This window comes from Leptopilina heterotoma, unplaced genomic scaffold, assembly GCF_015476425.1.
Source record: "Leptopilina heterotoma isolate Lh14 unplaced genomic scaffold, ASM1547642v1 Lhet_87, whole genome shotgun sequence".
In the NCBI taxonomy this organism is placed as follows: Eukaryota; Metazoa; Arthropoda; class Insecta; order Hymenoptera; family Figitidae; genus Leptopilina; species Leptopilina heterotoma.
Window position 1 is genome coordinate 354,559 of NW_025111190.1, and position 21,682 is coordinate 376,240.

Below are 21,682 nucleotides of genomic sequence, written 5' to 3' on the forward strand. Positions count from 1 at the left end.
AAATGTATTTAAATTTAACTGACAATTAGTTTAAAAACTTAACATTGAAATAATAATAATTTATTTGATTGAAATAAACGATCATTTGTCTATTATCGAGTAAATATTTATTTCCATCAAATAATTTTTATTCAAGTCAATTAAATTGTTTCAATTAATTTTTAATATATAGGGTAGGGTGGGGCATTACTATTCTTGTTTGGATTTTTGAGTCTATAAAATGTATATAAAAAAAAATAAAAAAATGAGTAGAACCGTTTGAAAGCTTGACTTCTTAGCTACAATTTTGCCATGTATCATTTTGCTGTAACTCGATTCTGTTCCGAACTACAGCGATTTTACGAAAAAAAAATTTTTTTGATGTCGAAAAAAACGAGGGGCGTAACTATTCTTGCAGCTATTAATGATATAATACTAAAAAAATATATAAATTAATTTGTTAATTGGAGGATTTTTTCTGGTTTTTTTCTTCCAATTTCTTACAATTCTAACCTAGAAACAAGCACACACAAAAAAATACACTGTTTTGTAGTTTTTGCTGTCATCAGTGGAAGAATAGTTACGCCCCATCCGCCCATTTTTTGAAAAAACACTTGTAAAATTTTTGAACAATAGAATATCAAAAATCCATTATGATATTCGTGTTCAGCACTAAATTTGACTTTAGAAATAATTTTTCCGATAATTTTTCCGACCGTTTATCACTATTTACAATGGCAGACTAAATGAGTGAAAACAAGTAAGCGAGTATATCAAAATCACATTTGGGTACCTAACTCCAATGATAGATGGCGCCAGAAGCTCAAATGTGGCGTACAATGTTCATTTCACATGACAAGTACACGGAGAGAAAAAAAAGTGAGCCGTTTGATTTGGCAAGAGAGCGCTGTTTTCCCTTTATAAAGCGCAGCAGTTGCGCCGCAAACGTCGAACGGTTATACTTTTTGGGGAGTATCGGTTCTCTTCTCCACACAAATAGAGCCGCTTACTTTCCAAAAAGTGTACCCGCTTTTCCCAAAAAGGAGAACCGTTCTCCCCTCGAGAGTAAGCAGCGTGCTTAACCTCAAGTTGAACGGCTGTTTCGCATTTAACGCAACCGCTCTACCGACAGGTAGAGCCGCTTACTTTTTTTTCTCTCCGTGTATACAGTGTAAAAAAAACTTTAATCGGATGAATAGTTTTCTCTCCAGGACAAAGAATAGTTACGCCCCGCGAATAGTAATGCCCCACCCTACCCTATCTTAATATAATCTAATTAACTTTTAATTAATTTAAACTACTGACATTATTAGTCCAAATACAATTTATTTCATTTATATAAAAAAAATTCAATTGTTTTTATTATTTTTTCACAAAAATTAAAAATTTTAATTAAAATTTTCTCAAATTTAATTATTTATAAATAATTGTGGGAGCAACTCTTTTAAAATTTACTTTAGTTCATAACGAGATTAAAAGAAAATTAATTTCTTTTCAAACGAAAAATTATACAATTTAACCTTATCCATATCCTGGATAAAAAATCTTTTGAAATTTAATTGTTTTTAAAAATTCATAAAAATAACGCTTCTAATATTTAGTTAATGTCTAAAATTATAATTAAAATTAAATTGAATTCTTATAAAGAATTCTATTAAAATCTTCGAAAATAATTGAATTCTTTAGAAGAATTTTAATACAATTTTTAAGAATTGGAATTAGACTTTTTGCTTTTGAATTAGTAAATTCTACTATTAAATTAGTAAAAACGACTATTTATTAGTAAAAACTGCTAATTCAAAAGCAAAAAGTCAGTCACTAACTCAAATTAGAAAACAATTTTAATATGTAATTAAAATTTAGAGACTTTAATATTCAATTATTATCTAAAAAATTAACTGAAATTCATATTTAAATCAATTTTAATTAGAAAATTCTACGAGAATTAAATTATTGAAATACAAAAATAAATAATTTATTGAAGAATTGAATGTTTCTCAAAATAGAACTCTCCCAAAGAATTTTATCAACAAATTTTTAAATAGGTAATTAAAATTCTTTTGACGAATTTGAATAAAATTTTTAAGAATAATTTCATTTTTCGAGAAATTAGATTAAAATTGTATTGAAAATTATTGAATCTCTGTAAAAAATTTGATTGAATTGAGAAAAGTTTTTGAAAATAATTAAAATTTTGCCAAGACTTTAATTAAAATTTTGGAAAATAATTCATTTTTAGAGAAATTTTTTATTATTTATAAAGATAATTGAAATTTTTACGAGAATTTTTTGAAACGTTTGTGTACAATTTCTGCGAAGAATTTTATTACTTTTAGAAATAATTTAATTCTTGAGATGAATTTTAATAATATTTATTTTTAAATAATTCAATTCTTTTGTGAAATTTTATTCAAATAGATATTGAAAATAATTGAATTTTGATAAATTATTGAAATTTATTAAATTTCTACGAAGAATTTTAATAAAATTATTTTGAAAAAAAATTGAATTGTTAAAAAGAATTTCATTAAAATTTTGAAAATAATTTAATTTTTTCAAGAAATTTAATTAAAAATGTATTGACAGTAATACTTGAATTATAATAAATGAATTATAGGAAAGCTTTTTAAAATAATTGAATTTGAATTGTATTAAATTCAATTATTTAATTGTATTAATTAATTGTATTAAAAATAATTGAAATTCTGCGATAAGTTTTATCATTTTTGAAAATAATTGAAAACCTATAAAGAATTTTATTATTTATGAAAATAATTGAATCTCTGTAAAAAATTTGATTATTTACGAAAATAATTGAATTAAGAGAAATTTATAAAAAATTTGTAAATAATAGAATTTTGTGTGAAATTTTTATTATTTAATTAATTCATTCAAAATTTCAAATTAAAACCATTTGAAGTTCATCTACATTTATGAGAATTGTAAACACAACTTTTTTAAAATTCAATTAATTTTGAAATATTTAAGTAAAATTATATTTCAAGAATAAGCTCAATAACTTTAGAAAACAATAATTTTTCAGGATTCTGATTTATCGAAATTTTTGAAAGCTAATTCTAAATGTTAAAAAAATTTTTTTAAAAATATTTTCGAAGATTGCTGGACACCAAAAAGTAAGATTTTTCATCAATTTAAAAATTTAATACTCTTTCCAGTACTTTTTGTAAAATTCCCTGACCTTTCCCTGATTTTCCTGAGCAATTTAATTTCCTTGACTTTTCTCTGAATTTCCTGATAATATTTCAAGTAATCGGTTATTTGAATAAAATAAATTTTGTTTTCAGTCTAGGTGAATTATTTTCAACTAAATGAAAGCAAGAGTGTAAATGTGATAAAAATTGTGTAAAATTGAATACTCACACAGCCCCAGCCATCCTGACTGAATAGTGCCTCCCTCATGGTGTTGAGTTGTTCCAATTGTTGCTTGGTCGATGGATTGGTGGTTGTTGGCGTGGTGGCAGCAACCGGTCCTTGATTAGAATTACTAATTTGATTATTATTGGCATTGGGCGTGGACGATTGTTGTTGTGGCACATTATTACTGTTGTTGTTCTGCGTTGTTTGATTCGGTCCCGGTCCAACAGGATTATTCGGTTTCCCTTGCGGCCACGAGGCGTTGTTCTGATTACCACCTTGAACCGTGTTGTTCGATTGCGATGTCGGCGGTCCAGTTTGTGAGTTTTGCGGTGGATTTGCATTGTTCGTTTTATTAACATTTCCCTGATTGTTCTGATTGCCAGGTGGGCCTTGATTATTTTGATTTGGATTGCCAGTAATCGATTGAGGTCGATTCACATTGTTTCCACCCCAATTATTTGGCGGTCCACTGTTGCCCGGTGGATTGCCGGGCGTTCCACCCCAACCCGATTGCGTTGCATTGTTATTATTCGGCGTTGTTGCTTGAGATGTTCCCCAATTAGCAGTTCCACTCGTATTCAATGAACTCTCACCGCCGCCAATTAAGCGGCAAATCACGGGAATTCCCCATCGTCGTTTATAATCGATAATTGGTTTAAGAATTTCGTTACATTTACGCAACGGTCGGCTAAATAGAGTATTCAAGGCAACATTCAGTCGTTGACGTTCAATTTCACAGTTGTTTTTGTCGTTTTGGTAAGCTTTTTGATATGCTGGAATGAGGGTGCGAATATAGTTGATCAATTGAGATGATTCGTTATTCGATTTGTCATGTGATTTGATAAGAGAATTGGGTGCGTGTGATAAAAGGTCCATTTTTGATTCGTTTCTTGAAATCAAATTGTCATTGTCGATTTTTGATATCGATCTAGTATCAATATTGTTATTATCATCATTGTCAACATTTGTCAAAATTTTTTCATCGTCATCGTCATCGTCATCGTTCGAGCAATTCTCATTTTGAGAAACAGGTACAGAAACAGCAATTGTTTGGGATGTGACGGTGGCTGATTGGCAATTAAGCGTCATCGTAGGCTCGCAGGTAGTCAATGTAGGAATGTTGACGGCCGACAGTAAATTTTCCTCTTTGTCATTGTATTTGTCGTGCCGAATGGTACGAGACATATCAGACTTATCGCTAGACTTAGATACAGACTTAACATTAGAGTTAGATTCATGACCAACCTTAGTAGACACTTGATACTTATCATTCTTAAAGCTAGCGTTTAGAGGCTTGTTAGACTTATCGTTATCCTGAAATGAAAGAGCACCAACAGTAAACATTGTTGCTTCGGTACAGCTAATACCATCATTTTGAGACCCTAATGTCCTAACATTAGTAGTCATTTTACAACTAGTCTTGTAGCACACAGCGACGTTAACAATGTCTTGGATAACATCTGGATTATTGTTTCTAATATTCATTTCTTCACCGATACACCTAACGCTATTGTTATCATCATCATCATCATCATTATTATTACAATAATTATTACCAACGTCGTTATCATAACGCTTAGATTCTATCAATAATGGAACACATATGCGTTGCGTCAGCTCGGTCACGGTGACGTGCCCTAGTGGAGAAGTAGATGATTCTCGGACTCGTGTGAGACTCTCTAGGAAAGATTGCAGAGCGTGGTCGGTGATTTCGTTTTTGGAAACGATAAGCGTAATGGAAGAACTGGCGGAATGCGCCGCGAAATTCTGAGCGTAAGCGGGGAACAATCTTGTCTCGAGAGTAGTGCTTTCATTCGAACAATATTGCAATTCAAAGACACTTTTTGCCGTGTTTCTTGTTGTTGTTGTTGTTGTTGTTGGTTGACTGCATCGTCGGATGTGCGCGAGATCGCTAATCAGAGAGCGGTTACCGTTTAGTGATTTCGTGCTTTCCAAGACGTCAATAAAGTAAGAATCTTCGGCAAGGCTCTTGTTGTTTTTGTTGTTCTTGTCGAGAAGAAGATAATAATCACCGTAACTGGTTGAGCTGAGCAATATCACAGACTTGGAGTTATTATTACTTACGAAACTAAGATTAGCCTTAAGGTTATTGTTGTCGCCTGTGCAAAGGCGGGACCCTAGTAAGGAGTAATTGTCGACAGAGTCAGCGAGATGCGGCAGCCGCTGGGGGTAATCAGACTTGGGTATCCTAACTAGGCTAGGTACCCCAGCGGGATAGCGCGCATCACCCCTCCTAACATTTAGATATAGACTTATCTTTAGTACCCTAATGCTTAGATCTCTAAAGCTATCCTTATTATCACTTAACGGCTTACAAGTAGACTTAGAGTTATCGGCAGAGCTGCCCAGCTGACCAAGCAAGCTCAGTGTGTTTTGCTTTCTGTGATGATTATGTTCTGCATTGTTGTTGTGGTTATTTACTTTATTATTATTATCATAGGTTAGAAGGTGATTTGTTGGGTTTTTTGTGGTTGCTGGCGCCACTGACTGGCGGGCCTCGCCGATGCTGGCTGAGCTGAACTCACCTGCAATTTCAAAACAAAAACAAAATCAACTTTTTTCAATAACTCCTAATCCAGTAAAATACTCTAATATAGTCTAATCTCCAAACTCTTTGTCCTACTTCTAATAAATCTCCGAATACCATTTCACTAAAAAAAACAAAAGATATCACGGCGATCCTTGTACATAAAAATAAAAAATCCCTGCAGTTAACCTCGGGGATTTTAGAGAAAAAAATGTCACTACTTTTACTTCTTTTATCCACCTAAAAAACTAAATTATTTTCCAAGGTACTTAGATACAAAGTCGAAGTTAGCGTCGACACTCAGCATCAGAAACTATTTTTTAGGGTTTTTAGAAATGAAAATGTCACTAATTTCACTTCGGTAGTAAAATATAAGTTCAAATCACTTCAGGGTTGCCACACAAATTTTTCTCTGACCCTAAAAAATATTCTACTTCACTCTAAAAATTACCAGATACTCAAAAAGATATCCTAATATTTTTATTTCTCAATTGCAGATTTCTATATTTGTAAAATTACTACTGTAATTACTACTGTAATTATTTTTATCTTTTCGATTCAATTTTCTAGAATTTTTAAATAAAATTCTTCTCTAAAGTCACTTATATTTAATAATTTTTGACAAAGTTCTTTGAAAATTCAATTATTCAAAGAATAAAGAAAGTTCTTCTAAATTAATTTTGAAATTTATTTCTCTACAATTTTATTTTATGATATTTCAATTATTCGAAAATTCGAAAATTTTTAAATATATATTAAAAAATAAAAAATTCAATTAATTTCAAATGAATTTGAATTGAAATATTTCAAAAAAATTTGTTCTACAGAATTGTTAACCAAAAGTATTAAAAATACAGATTTTCAAAGATTTTAATTTGAAACCTTTTCAAAATAAAATTCTTTTTTAAAACTTTTGACTAAAATTCTTCTCTGAATCAATTGTTTTTATCAATTTTTAGATAATTTTTCTCTAATTCAATTATTTTTAATAATCTTTAGAAAATTCTTCTCTAAATCAATTGTTTTTAATAATTTTTAGAACATTTTTCTCTAAATCAATTATTTTTAATAATTTTTAGAAAATTTTCTTTATAAATAAATTATTTTTAATAATTAAATATATATTAGGAAAATCAACTAATTTCAAAACAACTCAAATTAAAATTTTTTAAAAGATTAGGTAATTTCAACAAAATTTCTAATTAAATTCATTACAAATTTAAATTTTCTAAAATTTCAATTTGAAACTTTTTTAAATTCAATAATTTGTGAAAATTTAAAATGCAACTCTTATAGAATTCAATTTTCTTTGATATTATGAATAATTATTCATTAAATAATTTATTAGTAATAATTTTACAATAGTTTTTTTAGGAGTTGAATTATTTTAAATAAATCCAATTTCATATTCTGTAAAGTTTAAATATTGTCATAAATAAAAAAATTTACGTTTTTTTTGTGATTTCGAAGTTTAGAAGGCAAACAAAAATAAATTTAAGAAGAATTAATTCTTTTTTAATATTTTCAAAGGTTTTAGACCAAAATTCAAAATTTAACTTTTTTCCAGTACTTGTAATAAAATTTCCTGACTTTTCCCTGATAACCCCGCATTTTTTAAAAACATTTTTTGAAAATAATTATTTTATTCTTTTCATTTTTGCGAAAAAAAAAACGTTTTTCGACGCTGAGCTTCGACGTTAATGTTAGCAATCTAAGTCTTCAAAAAAATTAAGTTTTGTTTCTTTTCTGTTTTGAAAAGGCGTTATTTGACGCTTAATGTCGACGCTAATTAAAATATGTTAACACTTAAACTTAAGCTGGTCTAAAGTTCAGATGTTTCAGTTTAGAAACGGAAATTCTCTGCTTTTTCAACTGTAATCTAAATTATAAACACGAAAATCGTTTCCTTATGGTATTCGGTCATTGCTTTTTTATTACAGGTCTACTTTAAGTGTTACGTACAGGAATACCGTACATGAAAATTCGCTGACTCACAAGCAGCTAATTTACAAATTAAGGGGACAGGAAAAAAAAACTGTCGACTAACAAAATTTGCTGCACTGCGCAAAAATATTTCTTCTTATTGCGAAACCTAACATTTAAAAAAAGTGCAGTAACTGTAAGTAACTAATTCTCGACCAAGTGTTCCGTAGGTAACCCTTCGGACAAGCATTCAAATTATAAATTTTAAACAAGCCAGGGGTTTAAATTTCATCAACATTTCTATAAAAATCTACTCTTTGTTTACATCTACAAAAGCAAAATAAGAAGACCAAGAAAAAGGAAAATTAACTCTCTGCCTACATTCTAAATTTGAATCAATTAAAATTTCACTGATTTAAATTCAGTGAACCAGTTTTCTTTAATTCCACTGATTCATCAAAGAAAACTCGTCCACTGAATTGAAATGAGTGAAATTTTCACAGATTCAGATTTAGAGTGTACATAGGAAATTCGCATTGTTTCTACAAAATCAAAATGGACGATTTTAATGTCGACACTAACCGCCGAAAATTGTTATTTGGAAGTTCTTAGACACAAAAATGTCGCTAATTTCAATTTCCATTCGCCCAGTGTCGACGCTAATTTCAGAAACTTCAGACAACTTAAAATAATAAATAAATGTTTAATAAAAATAATTTTAAATAGGCAGGGAACTAAAAAATTGTCAAGCTCAATACAAAATAGAAATCAAAATTTCGACTTTAAAGTGCATAAACAAACTACTTTTTTCCACAGACAGAGAAGCTGAACTTGTAATTCTCTTCAGCTTCTGTATTTAATTAGGTCATCTCAATTTGCTTTAATTCTAGAGTCACTTTAGCTGGCCATTAACGACCTTGAAATTAGAGTAGAATATAGAATGGAAATTAAGGTTGTAGTAGAAAAAAAAAAATGAAAAAAAACTCACCAGAATGGCTCGACAGGACGGTTAAGAAGTCATTGGCGGCGGTAGCTTCGGGGTGGCTGGTAGGTGCTGCCATCATGCTGCTGTTTATGGATTTGATATCACAGTACCTAGCGTGCTCTGGTCCGTTCCCCTCCCCCACCCCACTCAGACTGCTTCCCTCTAATACTACTACATCTCCCTAAAAAATATTGTTTACAAAATACTAAATACTCCACTTCATATATTTTAAAAAGAAAAACTTCTTTACAAAATTAAACAAATATCGTAAAAGTAGCAAATAATTCATAAAGGTACAAATAATTGTCTCTAGTTGCATAATATGGCCAGAAAACAATAATTTATATATCAACAAGTGAATCGGACTGTAGATTATTTAGTACATAAAGTTTTATCAAAGAATAATAAGAATAGTCTTGTTTACCTTGGAATTTTGTACGAAGGCATTTGTTTCGGTAGAAATCTCATGTGAACTAGAATTGTGTGGAAACATTGGGCTCAGTTCTTCTTTGGCAGGCAATGCATAGAAACCAAGATCTGTTAAAGAAAAAACGAAATTAATTTTATTTTCTTTACACAATATTTCTAGTCAATTTTGTAAATTTTAATTAAGTCTGCAAACAATTGAAAAAAATTTTTTTTTCTAAAGTTTAGAACGCTATAAAACCATAGGGTGGTTACAAGTGTCAGTTCATCAATTTCCTTGACATTTTACTGACATTAAAATTATTTCTTTTGAGAAAATTCTTTACACAGGAAAATATGAAAGTTTCCGGAAAATGAGTAAAATTTATAAAATTTAATAATTTCGAAAAATTATAATTATAACCCTTCCTGAATTCAATTATTTTCATTATTTTCTATAATTTTCAAAAAAACTTCGTCTCTAAATCAATTATTTTATAAATAATTTTCCGAAAGTTCTTCGTGAATTAAATATTATTCTAATACGAAAATTCAATATAATAATTGTAACTGTCCATGTTTTTTTCTTAAGCTAAAAGGTATAATATTTTCAAAAAATAATCAATTATTTGAAGAATTTTAATTATAAATGTGACCATAATTTCTCCGAAATTTTAATAAGCCTAAAAAAGGTGAATTTTTATTTGCTTTATTCGAAGATAATTAAATCTTATGATAATGATAAAAAAAATTCTAAGAATTAAGTAATTTTTAAAAATATTTTAATGTAATTTTTCGAAAACAATTGAATTTCTTCAAAGATTTTTTGTATTATTCAAAAAAAAAACTAATTAATTTTTTTGTTGAATTTGAACGAAATATTTTGAATATGATTTTTTTCTCCAAAATGTTGAAAATAATTCTAAAATGTTATTATTTTTTGTATGTATTTGAATTTTCAGAAATATGTAATTGAAAATAATAAAAATACTAAATTTTAAAAAATTAGAAGATAATTTTCATTAATTTTCATTTTAAAATTTACGTTTACAGATTTTTCAAGAAAATTTTTTATTACTTAAATACAAAAATTCAATTTTTTATAATAATTGTAACTGACCATGTTTTTTTTAAAGTTATTAATTAATTTTCAAAAATTTATAATAAAGAAATTCTTAAAATTAATTTTTTAAAAAGTAGTTTCCAATTATATACAATTGAAAAATTTCCAAACAATTGAAATTTGGTAAATTCTATTAAAAAAATAATTGAATATTTGAAGAATTTTAATTATTAATATAAACGTGATTTTTCTAAAATTTTAATAAATCTAAAAAAGTAAATTTAAAAAAATTTTAAATTACTTTGTTCGAAGTTAATTGAATCTGAAAAAATTAAGATAAAAAAATTAAAAGAAAAAGTTTTTTTTTAAATATTGTAATGTAATTTTTCGAAAACAATTGAATTTCTTAAAAGATTTTTTTTATAATTTAAAAAAAAACTAATTTTTTGAAGAATTTTGATTTAAAATTTTGAACATGATTGTTATGTTGTTAATATGTTAAAAATAATTGTAAAAAATTTTAATGTCATTATTTTTTGTACGTATTTGAATTTTTGGAAATTTGTATTTGAAAATATTGAAAATAATTGAATTTTAAAAAAAATAGAATGCAAAAATTCTAAGAATTATTTTTTTCAAAAATATTTTAATAGAATTTTTAGTAGTTAATTTTCATTAATTATCATTTTTAAATTTACACTTGAAGATTTTTCATTACAATTTTTGAGAAATCAATGATTTTTTAAATTTGCAATTAAAATTCTTCAAAAGTTGATTTTCAAAAATTTCTACAAAACACTTTGAAAAAAATCAATTATTTTCAATTAAATTTTACAAAATTTCAAATATTGAAGCTCTTTTAATTGTAAATTTTAACAATTTAATTAGAAAAATTATTAAAAAATAATTTTTGAAGATTTGTCTATAGTTATTTTTTACACTACATATGTATAAATATCGAAATAAGTTGCATTTTATACTAAAAATTATTGCAATATTTTGAACAAAATTTTAAAAAGTCGTAATTTTTGAAAATAAGTCGAAAAAAATCTCAATCTTCTAAATTTCCCTGACAACAAATTTTTTTCCTAACATTTACTGACATGTGGCCACTCTGTAAACGAAGTTACAATGTTTAAATATTTTCAAAAAATACAACACAAAAATTGATAAGAAATTATACATTTCGAATTGAAACATTATAAATAAATTTTTAAAAAAATTCTTTTTCAGAACTTTGACAGCATTATTATTTTAAATAAAAATATTTTCTTTTTTTAAATTCGTTATGTTTCGAAGAAGACTAAGAAAAGTGTCTCAAATTAAAGAAGTATATTTACCTCGTAGACTATCACTATCAGTGCGCTCCTAGCTCCATGCCAGTAGAGATCTGCAATGAAAAAAATAAATTTTAATTCCACAATAAAAAATTTCAAATGGAATTCAGAAAAAACTACATAATCTAATCAAAAATCGCTTCCGTGACAATAATTCAATTACGTGTAAATGAAGGAATTTCACGACAAAACTTGTTGTTAATTCTAATAATTCATATGACGATGTAAAGGGGGTAATTTAAGCTACTCAAAGTTACATTGTTATTTAAATGAAGGCAACAATAAAGTGATTCAAGGAAGTCCAGCCATATTAAGTCATTAACATTCGCCGATATTCCATATTTAGTGTGCAGGTTTTTTTTTCTTTTGCACATTATTATCATCAACATCTCCTTTTATACTTTTTCAGCATATTAAAAATTTTTTAAATCAGCAAAGAAAGAAAGAAGAATTTTTTTTTAACTCTCGTTCGTTGTACTTTAATATTTACGTAACTATAAATAGTGGATGACAGAGAATGTCGAAGTAGGAGACAACAAAAATATAAATCTTCATTTAGTTTTTGGCATTGCAAAAGGAAAAAAAAATATTTTTAAATACCATTCCAACGTCAATTTGTATTAGCAGAAATTTTCCATTTAATTCAATAATACTAACTTCCACCCCTTCTTTACTGTTACCATTTTTTTCTTTTTTAAATCCTACAAAACAAACAAGATTTATAGAATTACAAGGTTTCCTTAGATCCACATAAAACTGTCAATTTATTTGCATCCAAAATAAATATACGACTCTAACTTTCTACAAATTGGAAACTAAAGATTCAAGAAAAAAGAAATGCAATATTCACGATTGAAAATTCAATTTCAAAATAGATACAATGACAAAAAAGAATTGATAATAAAGGAAATAATTTTCCATACAATATTGTAGAAGCAGATAAAATCATTAATTAACTCATTAATGAATGTCGCGAGAAGAAAAAAGCTTTATAAAAAAACACCCTTCATTATTCGGACAAGGTCGCAGATCCAATGTTGCCAAACATAAAAAATTTTAATTACTTTCACTGCAAAAGATTTAAGTTGGAGATTAAATTAATTTCTAAATTATCGATTAATTAAAAATATTTTTGCTTTGTCATAAAATTTCATATTATTGATAATTTAAAAAAAAATTTGTAATCTAATAAAATTTTATATTTAACATATGTAAAAATGGAAGCTAACGCAAAGTGATACTTTCTTCGGTTTCTTTTTTAATTTAATGATAATTTCCTATCTAATCAACACCTATTTGAGATTATGGTATTTGCGAAACTTATCCAAGTTACTAAAAAAATTGTTTTATTACTTTATTCTATTCTTTCCGTAACGTATTTATTTAATTAAAGATATGAAATTCAATTATTATTATAATGTAGCTTTTGTAATTATTTCACCGTTCAATTTGATTACGAACTAAATTGCAACTTTCCTAACGTTTCGACATGAAAATAATTTGTAAAATTAAAAAATAAAGAGTGAACATGAAAATAGAAAACAGGCCAAAATTAATACAAACAAAAATAAATACAAATAAAAATTAAACAGAAATAAAAAATGAATACTTTAAATACAAATAAATATAAAAATATATAATTTTTATAAATTTTAGTTACAATTTAAATGCATTGAATCTAAAGTAATATTATAAATATTACAAATAGAAATGTAAATATTTCAATAAAAACTCACGTAATTGTAGTGAAAGCAAATAAAAAGAGTTTAAAACACTTTAGAGAAGGAAAAACTTGCTCGTAAAATAAGACAATTTTTTTTTGTCAAAATATCAATATTTGAAATAATGAAAATATATGCAACGAAGGACGATATATCACACAAACTTATTATTATTTCACAAGAGTCTATAACTATCTAAACTCCATATTATAATCGATTAAGTTCACTTTTAATGCTGCAACAGTAAAACTAACATCATAACAAACTTTTGACCTATTATGATTTACATTTATTCAAAACGTACAAATATGCACTTGAATAATAATCACTTTATAAAAAGACCTCAAGTGTTTCATAAAAACTCTGGAAAAATAAATATAATTCGCAAACTTTTGACGCAACAAATCAAAATTTAATCCAACTATTATTCTTTTTTTTCAAATAGAGAAAACCACAGGTAGTAAGTTTCAAGTAAAATAACCTGCACAGCAATACTTAACCGGAAGTGATCATTATTAGAGCAGAAAGCCTAGGCACTGACTTCAAGAAACGTAACGCGGAAATTTTGTAACTCCAAACGGTACTTGCTCCGAAATGACTCGGGGAAAAAACATTTTTCCACTTTGCACTGCAAGAGATAGGGAAAAAGGGGAGGGGGGGAGACACCTCGCGAAACGTAATAGAGGTTATAATAGAAGAGAGAGATCCCCTAAAAAAAGAAAAAAAATCTCTAAAAACACAAAGTATCTATTCAATCGTCAGTATAGGTTGTGCTATTTCGACAGCGAAAACACGAATTCCTTGCGGAGTGGCGCTCCCCTTCACCCTCGACACGTTCCGAAAGGTCAGCCAACAATTCTGAGGCGCGAAAAACACGAGGAAAGGACGGTATTACCCTCTTGTCGTGTTTCGACTTTTTTTCTGCCTCTCTCACTCAACTCACCATCTCGTTCTCTCTTTCACGAAAGCTACAATATACACGATATACACTCGAGACGACGCTCGGTAAGGCAGCCTACAACTTTCCAAAAACTAAAACCACGTCAAATGAGAAATATAATATCCAAATGAATGAGAAAACCCCGCCCTCCTCACAAAATCTCTCAATTCTCTGACATTATTAATTCGTCATTGTCGTCAACACTGTTATAGGCACACACAAAAAAAGGTTAGATAATGAACTTTGGAAAAATCAAGTAACACTACCGTCGGATCTCTCAACACTCAGCACTCCTCTATACCTCTCGGGACACCCACATACTAGTGTATCGAGTATTGTCGGGACATTAATCGTTTACACGAATATTCAATATTCACTTTTCCATATGATAAATGTAAACATTTCTGGGAGTTTTATATTTCATTGAAAAAAAAAAATCACAACTTACACTTCGTGCCCGAAGAACAGTCTAACGCACGGAGCTATTTTGTTAGCGCTGAAACAGCAACGCGTACTCGCGCTATTGTAGCTATTCTGGCGAGCAATCCGCCTCCCCTTTCGCACGGGAATGAGCGACGATGCACGAGTGTCCAGGGGTGCATCAATTGAGTGCAGGGCCCCTAGATTATTCGTATTTTTCATAAATTCCTCAACAATTCCACTTTTGAACTTTAAATTAATTTTAAATTAATTAAATCCGATGATAACTCGACTCTGATCATTTCATCTGATATTAACATAAAAATAATAATAATACTAATGATAATAACAACAAAAGTAAAATAAAAATAAAGAAATAATAACAATAATTTTTATTACTAAACAATTAAAGTAATAAATATTATTTAAAATTAATAATCAAAAATAATCCTATTAAGTTTAATCCATATAAAATTTAAGTTTTTAATTTTTATTGCATTCAGTAATTTATGAAAATATTGTTAATAAAAAGTATTTCGTTCATTTGAACGTTAAAAATTGTGGATCGTAATCAAAAATACTGATTTAAAACCTAATATTTGAGAATATTTTTTTGAGACGTTCAGATTTTAAAATATAGTTAAAGTTCCAGCAATTTATAAAAAAACAAGTAAGGGAGCATCCATAAATAACGTTACACGATTAGGGGAAGGGGGGGGGGGGTTGAAAAATGCAACTGATTGCAACAAGGGGGGAGGTGGGTGATTTTGAAACGTAACGTTGCAAAATGTTTCTTAATATTATTATAAATTATTATTGTTGTGTAAATCATTATCAGAGGTAATTTTAATAAATAATAATAATATGAGAAATAAGAAAAATTACTTCATTAATCCAGAAAAATAATATAAATCTTATTTTTGGGGGTATAAGTCATTTTTGCAACGTTATATTTAGGGGGGGGTGTTGGTAATTTGCTACCAAATGCAACGAAGGGGGGGAGGGGGTAAAAAAACCCGAAAATCAGTGTAACGTTATTTATGGATGATCCCGAATTTAAAGTAAAAAAAAAATAATTAATTTTCATTTAGAAAAATTTTTATTGAGTAAAAAATTAATTCTTATAAAGAGAAATAATTATTTCAGTGAAAAATTAATTGGTAGGTAATAAAAAATATTTTTTTACGACCAAAATTTAATTTGTATAAAAAAAATTTGTTTAGTAAAGAAATTCAATTTTTGTTAAAAAAATTAATTTTTTTTACTAAAGAGATTTAATTTTTATTTAAAAACATATTTCTTTTTAGCAAAACGATTACTTTTTTAAATAAATGTTAATATTTTTAATAAAAAAAATTATTTTTTTTGTTAAAAGAATTATTTGTTTAGTAAGAATTAATTTTGTTAGTAAAACAATTAATTTTTTAAATAAATGTTAATATGTTTAGTAAAAAATTATTTTATTAAAGAAAACTGAATTCTTTTGCTAAAAGAACTATTTTTTAGAAATAAAAATTAATTTTTGTTAAGAAAAATTAAATTTTCCTAGAAAAAAATTATTTGTCTTAGATCATTTATTTTTCAGTAAAAAATAATGGTTTTTTAGTAAAATAATTTTAAAAATTTTGACTACTTGAAGCAGTTATACTAAAAAGGTTTCGGTTGTTTTTGCATAACAAAAAAACACCTGAAATATAACCAAAAAACTAATGATTCGCTTTTTTTAACGAAATAATTAGCAAAATTATTATATAATTAAAATTAGTGATTAACTTTTTGCCATAAAATCAGTTATTGTTAACTAAATTAAATTTAGAGAGTAATAATAAAAAAGTAAATAAAAATGTTATTAAAGTTTACTGCAATAAAAATAAATTTTTATTGTAATAATAATTTGGAAATTTTTAAAAACAATTCAAGAATTTTTCATATTATTGTTGAAATAAATATTTATAATGTACCTACAATAAAAACATAAATACACAAAAATTTGCATAAATAAAAAATGAACATATTTTTATGCAAAAATATTATTTTATAACTTTTAAAAGGGAAAAAGAAAATTATATATCTCAACAACATCATAGAAAATTCCAAGAAAAATAAATTGAAAACTGAATGAGAGAATAGTTGCAGGAATAATTGTAGAGTAAACAATATTTTAAAATGTTTTGTTTTGGCCATTGTTTGTTAGGCCACATGCAACGTTAAGTCTGCAATTTCCCAAGTCACCCAAGCTAGAAGAATAACCCAAAGGCGATGGTGAAAGTCAACGAGTTACAGTTATTAAAAAAGAATACGAAGCTCTTGTCTATTTTAAAAAATTCGATGCCAATGCCCCTTGTTATACTTATTGTAATGTATACGTTATAAAACAATTAAAAGATTGTTCCACGCAAACATTATTATTTCATTCTATTAATTTCAATGATTCATACATTCATCCAGACATCATATTACGCACGTTAATTTTTTTATAAAAATTCTCAAATGTTTCGAATGAAATATTTTCAATTGCGTCTTTAACTTTTTGCTGGAAAAAAAGATTTTTAGAAATTTTTTTTTGTATATATTATACAGAAATTCTTTTATAATATAACAACAAAATTGTGGGCCAACTTTTGACCGGAACTATTTGCGCAATATAATAAAATCTATTGAACTTGTTCCAAAAATCGTACATCTTTAGACATGATGAACAGAATAATATATAATTTACGGTCTTTATACTTTTATCTATAAAATTACTGTTTGTTAGAAGAAAACATTTTTATTATATGTAGTTTGTTGCTCATGTTATTGCAACTATAACCATTAACTTGAAAACAGTTTTAAACTCTGTTACAACACCCACTCCTATTTTGTGTTGTCAATTCAGGCAAGTGTTTTAAAATAGGGCGCTATCACTTATGTGATAAAGAAGTGATAGTGTCGCTTTAGTAAAGTTTGCTCCTAAAGGCTCTTCCACGAAGGCTTTCGTGCATTTTTTTTAGTTCCTAATCTCAACCAAAAATCTCCTAATTCAAAACAAAACTATTATATTACCTCAAATAATCTGTACTAATCTGAACAAATTTTTGTTTTCCTCAGGATCAAATTTAACACATAAAATATTTTTCATATTAAAGTAGAAAAATTTATACATTACGGTTACTTTTTAAACACCAGAGTCACTCTTCTGTCAAATAAGAAAAGAATCTTTGTTTTCACTTGCTGACGACAAGTTAATTTATTGCCAAGAATTCTTTTTCTATTTTAAAATTATGGAGAAACTTGACTTTTAAACAACGTTGTTATTATTAGCCTGTATTATTACAATGTCAAAGAAGAAAATCTTTGTGTTTTCACTTGGAAAACACGATAATTTATTGTCAAGATCATTTTCGGTTTAACCCTCTTCGGACGATAACGAGCTTTATCGACAAATACTGTCATTAGTAGACGAGTGATAGGGATTTGTGAGAACCTCATTATGAGTGCTTTGGGATACAATCAAGTTTGAAACAGAGATTTGTACAAATAAAAGGTTAAAATTCAGTATAGTGCTAAAAGGATAATGTACATAGGTAAAGCATCTATAATAGGGATAATGCTCGATCCTTTTCAAACTTTTGTCCTTTACAAACACACATAATACTTCATTTTGTCAACAAAAATTTTCTGCTTTCATCCGTAATTTATGAGTAACTTTCACATAAATCCTATGCTCTTTTTAATTAATAACTGTTCAAATTACCACTACATCATTTCCACAATGTCACAATTGAGTTCATTTAGTAGAAAACCAATTAGAGCAGTTTGCGGAAGTCAAACATGGAAAAAATATATCACGTCTGGTTTTCAATTTCCCAGTAATGTTTATTGGTTTTGATTGGCTTTCGGTCCATTTGTACCAGACAATGTCTGCCCCATTGCAATTTGGTTAGGAACATTTAGGTTCAATGTATCGATTGATATTTATAAAGGCATAAAAATTAGATTTATTACTAGGGAATGTGGATAAAGAAGTATAAAAACAACTCTAAAAAAGATCGAAATCTATCAAACTAATTAAGTGTTTTGAAAGGAAAAAACTCTGAAATAGAAAACTAACCCCCGACAATCAGCTATCTTTTGATAATTGAAAATATGTCTCCTGGCTTTCTATTTTTCAACCTCCCCTTCTCTTGAGGAGCAAGCTTGAGAGTGTGTAATGGAGAGGAGGCTACATTCACGTTCGTGCGTACTTTCGATCCTCATTCATCTACGTTTTACGTTCCATGCTATGTACTGAATCGACATCTCTTTGATGCTGAAGTCGACTCCTCTTCTCTGGTTTTGCTCTCCTTTTTATTCAAGATTCCAACCCCTCAAGGTGTTCTCTCTCGCCCAAAAAAAAGATTTGCCGAGGGAAACTCTTTAGAATAAAAGAGCTTCTGTCCCCTTACAAAAAAAGAAGAGAAGAGGAGAGGAAAAATCGATTCTTCCGTAACCAAGAACCATAAAACGTTTGAAAATTCCCGCCAACCCCAAGTTCCTCGAGAATAACATTGGGGTAGTATTTTGAATCCTGTAAGGAAGGAAGAGGTATCGAGAATTATTGATCTGTCGACAGTATATACGTATACACGTGTACACATATATGGGTGCCATAGCAGGCAGAACTAGTCGGTGAGCGCTGTTCCCTCTGGCGCGCGTCTGCCCTTCTACCTCGATGCTTCCGTACTCCCCTTACTCCCTTTTGATACCATTACCAAACAGTGTACTCTCTTACACCAACTGAATTCACCATAACTCCAACTCTCGTCTATAAAGTGTCTCTTTCCCTTTCCTGTCTTCTATTCCTTTCTCTTTTCAACCAAAATATCTCCTTCTCACTTCAGTTGGTTTCAGACTATCCTTCTCTCTTCGCTTAGTTTTCTAGTTCTCCATCTCCCTTCCACCTGTTCTCTCTTTCGCAGATCTCTACTCTACCTTCTATAATACCACTCTCTCCCACCACCAGTTCACCAGTTGTCCATGTCATCGGAGCATTTATCTTTCTCGAAAGCGCAGCTTCCATCTCTATTCAGACCGCGAGCTACTCCACTGTCAATTAGCTTTAGCGTCAGAGTGCTCCAAAACGAGCTTCATATCATTACCTCATCCAGCGTCGGTGATATTTTCAAGAGAGAGAGAAAAAAGCCAGGAGAGAATATTGTCGCGAGTCATTTATCGCAGATTCCAATTTCAACCGACCAAAATTGGCAACTCTGTCAGATTCCCAGCACACGATAATATCTTTCCAGCCTTTCCTTTTTCCCCTCTTTTCTATTTCATTTCTTTGAATGTAAATTGCTCCTATGGAAGAGAGATGAACATCTCCAGGCTAAAGCCGAATCAAAGAAACTGAATCAGATCCTTGAAACTTTACTTCAGTAGGGCAGGATTGCTTTCTATACATGTTCTTCAAACTCCTTCAAAAATCCGAGAATCTCAAATTCCAATTTTTCCTTATCTATTATTCCCTATTCTATATTCAAAAAAAAATTTTTGAAACTTCTTTTAATACAAAGAAGAAATTAAACTTTTAGAGATAAAAATTATCCAGGAGCAAAGTTTACAACTTCCTAAAATACGACCAAGAAAATTGGGCAGGAAAGTTTCCTTATAGATCCAAGTTGGAGAATTCAGTAAATTATTTTTCCCATTCCTGAAAGCCAACAAAAAATGTACTTACAGACTTCTAACTCCTTTGCAAAAAACCTAATGTCCTTTTTGTGTTTAAATCTCTAAACAACAAAGTTCATTCATTGAGAGCCTACTTCAAAGCTTGCGCAAACTAGAACTTTAAGTTTCAAAATAAGGTCAAAATTAAAACTCGCAGGTAATATAGTCACGACTATAATTACAAAGTTGCTGCTTTTCAAGATAGTCGAAATAGATGAGAAAATAATTATATGCAATGATATACATGATCTATGACAGCCGTACAATTAAACAACATTTTCAATTTATAAAATATTTTTTAAAATAGTAAAAAAATTCTGAAAATATGACTATTTGAACAACAAGCATTTATTTACTATTTAATGAAAAAGATTCTCTCACGACATTGTAATAAAAAGTTGCTGACCAACTTTTTATGAGACCTTAGTTTAGGTCAGTTGAGGTCTATCTATTGAGGTGGAGCAACCTTGAGTCTAGTCATAAAAACCACATCCACTTCGTTAAAGAAAAATGTACTATCTATGAATATCTATATGTAAAGTATAGTTCTATAACCTTGACAATGTTCATAATTGACTAAAGTATAGTTAATAGCATTGAATGCAAATTGCGACTTGAATGAAGTGAACTAGTAACAAAAATAATGATGATCATGAAGATGAAATAACGCAGACGTTAATAAATTGGTTTAAAAAACATTTCTCTAGATACAATTAGTCTGTGCAATGTCAAGTAATCTAGACATTTTAAAATGCACAACATTTTCTAATACATGCAGACAACCGGAAATATTTTTTCAACAGAATTTCACAGCACCGACAACTTTTTCTAATCATCTACACATAATTGCAGAAAAAAATTGATTAAAAATGTATGTTAATAAAAGCAACAACAAAAAAAATGTAAAAAAAATTTATTTCTATAGCTGAAACTATATTCTCTTTTTAAAAATTTATAGTTATGCAATATATGTATACATTTTCAAAAGTGTATTCTTCGGCTCTAAACTCTTTAAACTTGAAACTTACTTTTGTTGAATGAATCGCAAGTTTTATTATACCGGGAACTAGTACATTTTATGAAGATTAAAAAAAAGAACCCACCCAGCTTTATTCAAATAGGATAATAAAACTTTTACAATTCCAATTTGATTTCAAACGGATTCTTCTATTTAGATGACAAATTTAGATGCAAATTGAGTTTAACGTATATACTCTACATCCGCAGATGGACATAAAAACACGAACCTGATAGACAATGGCAAAGAACAACAGAAACGATATAAACAATAATAT

At 28.4% G+C, this 21,682-nt stretch overlaps 1 protein-coding gene across 7 annotated transcripts in view; it reads right to left on the reverse strand.

The window, feature by feature from the left end:
* LOC122511548 (protein Gawky) overlaps positions 1–21,682 on the reverse strand; it is a 94,420-nt gene that overhangs the window by 46,549 nt on the left and 26,189 nt on the right. For 3 of the 7 annotated variants that reach the window (XM_043626869.1, XM_043626875.1, XM_043626874.1), the window contains exons 2-5: positions 11,622–11,671; positions 9,238–9,350; positions 8,817–8,994; positions 3,361–5,903 (exon numbers count right to left, since the gene is read on the reverse strand). In XM_043626869.1, coding sequence (XP_043482804.1) covers positions 3,361–5,903; positions 8,817–8,994; positions 9,238–9,306 — 2,790 coding nt within the window. In that variant the 5' untranslated portion in view covers positions 9,307–9,350; positions 11,622–11,671. Of the gene's footprint in view, positions 1–3,360; positions 5,904–8,816; positions 8,995–9,237; positions 9,351–11,621; positions 11,672–13,839; positions 13,927–14,282; positions 14,308–14,545; positions 14,697–14,727; positions 14,854–21,682 lie in introns of those variants that run through there. The other 4 variants (XM_043626870.1, XM_043626871.1, XM_043626872.1 and 1 more) reach the window with 4 other exon arrangements.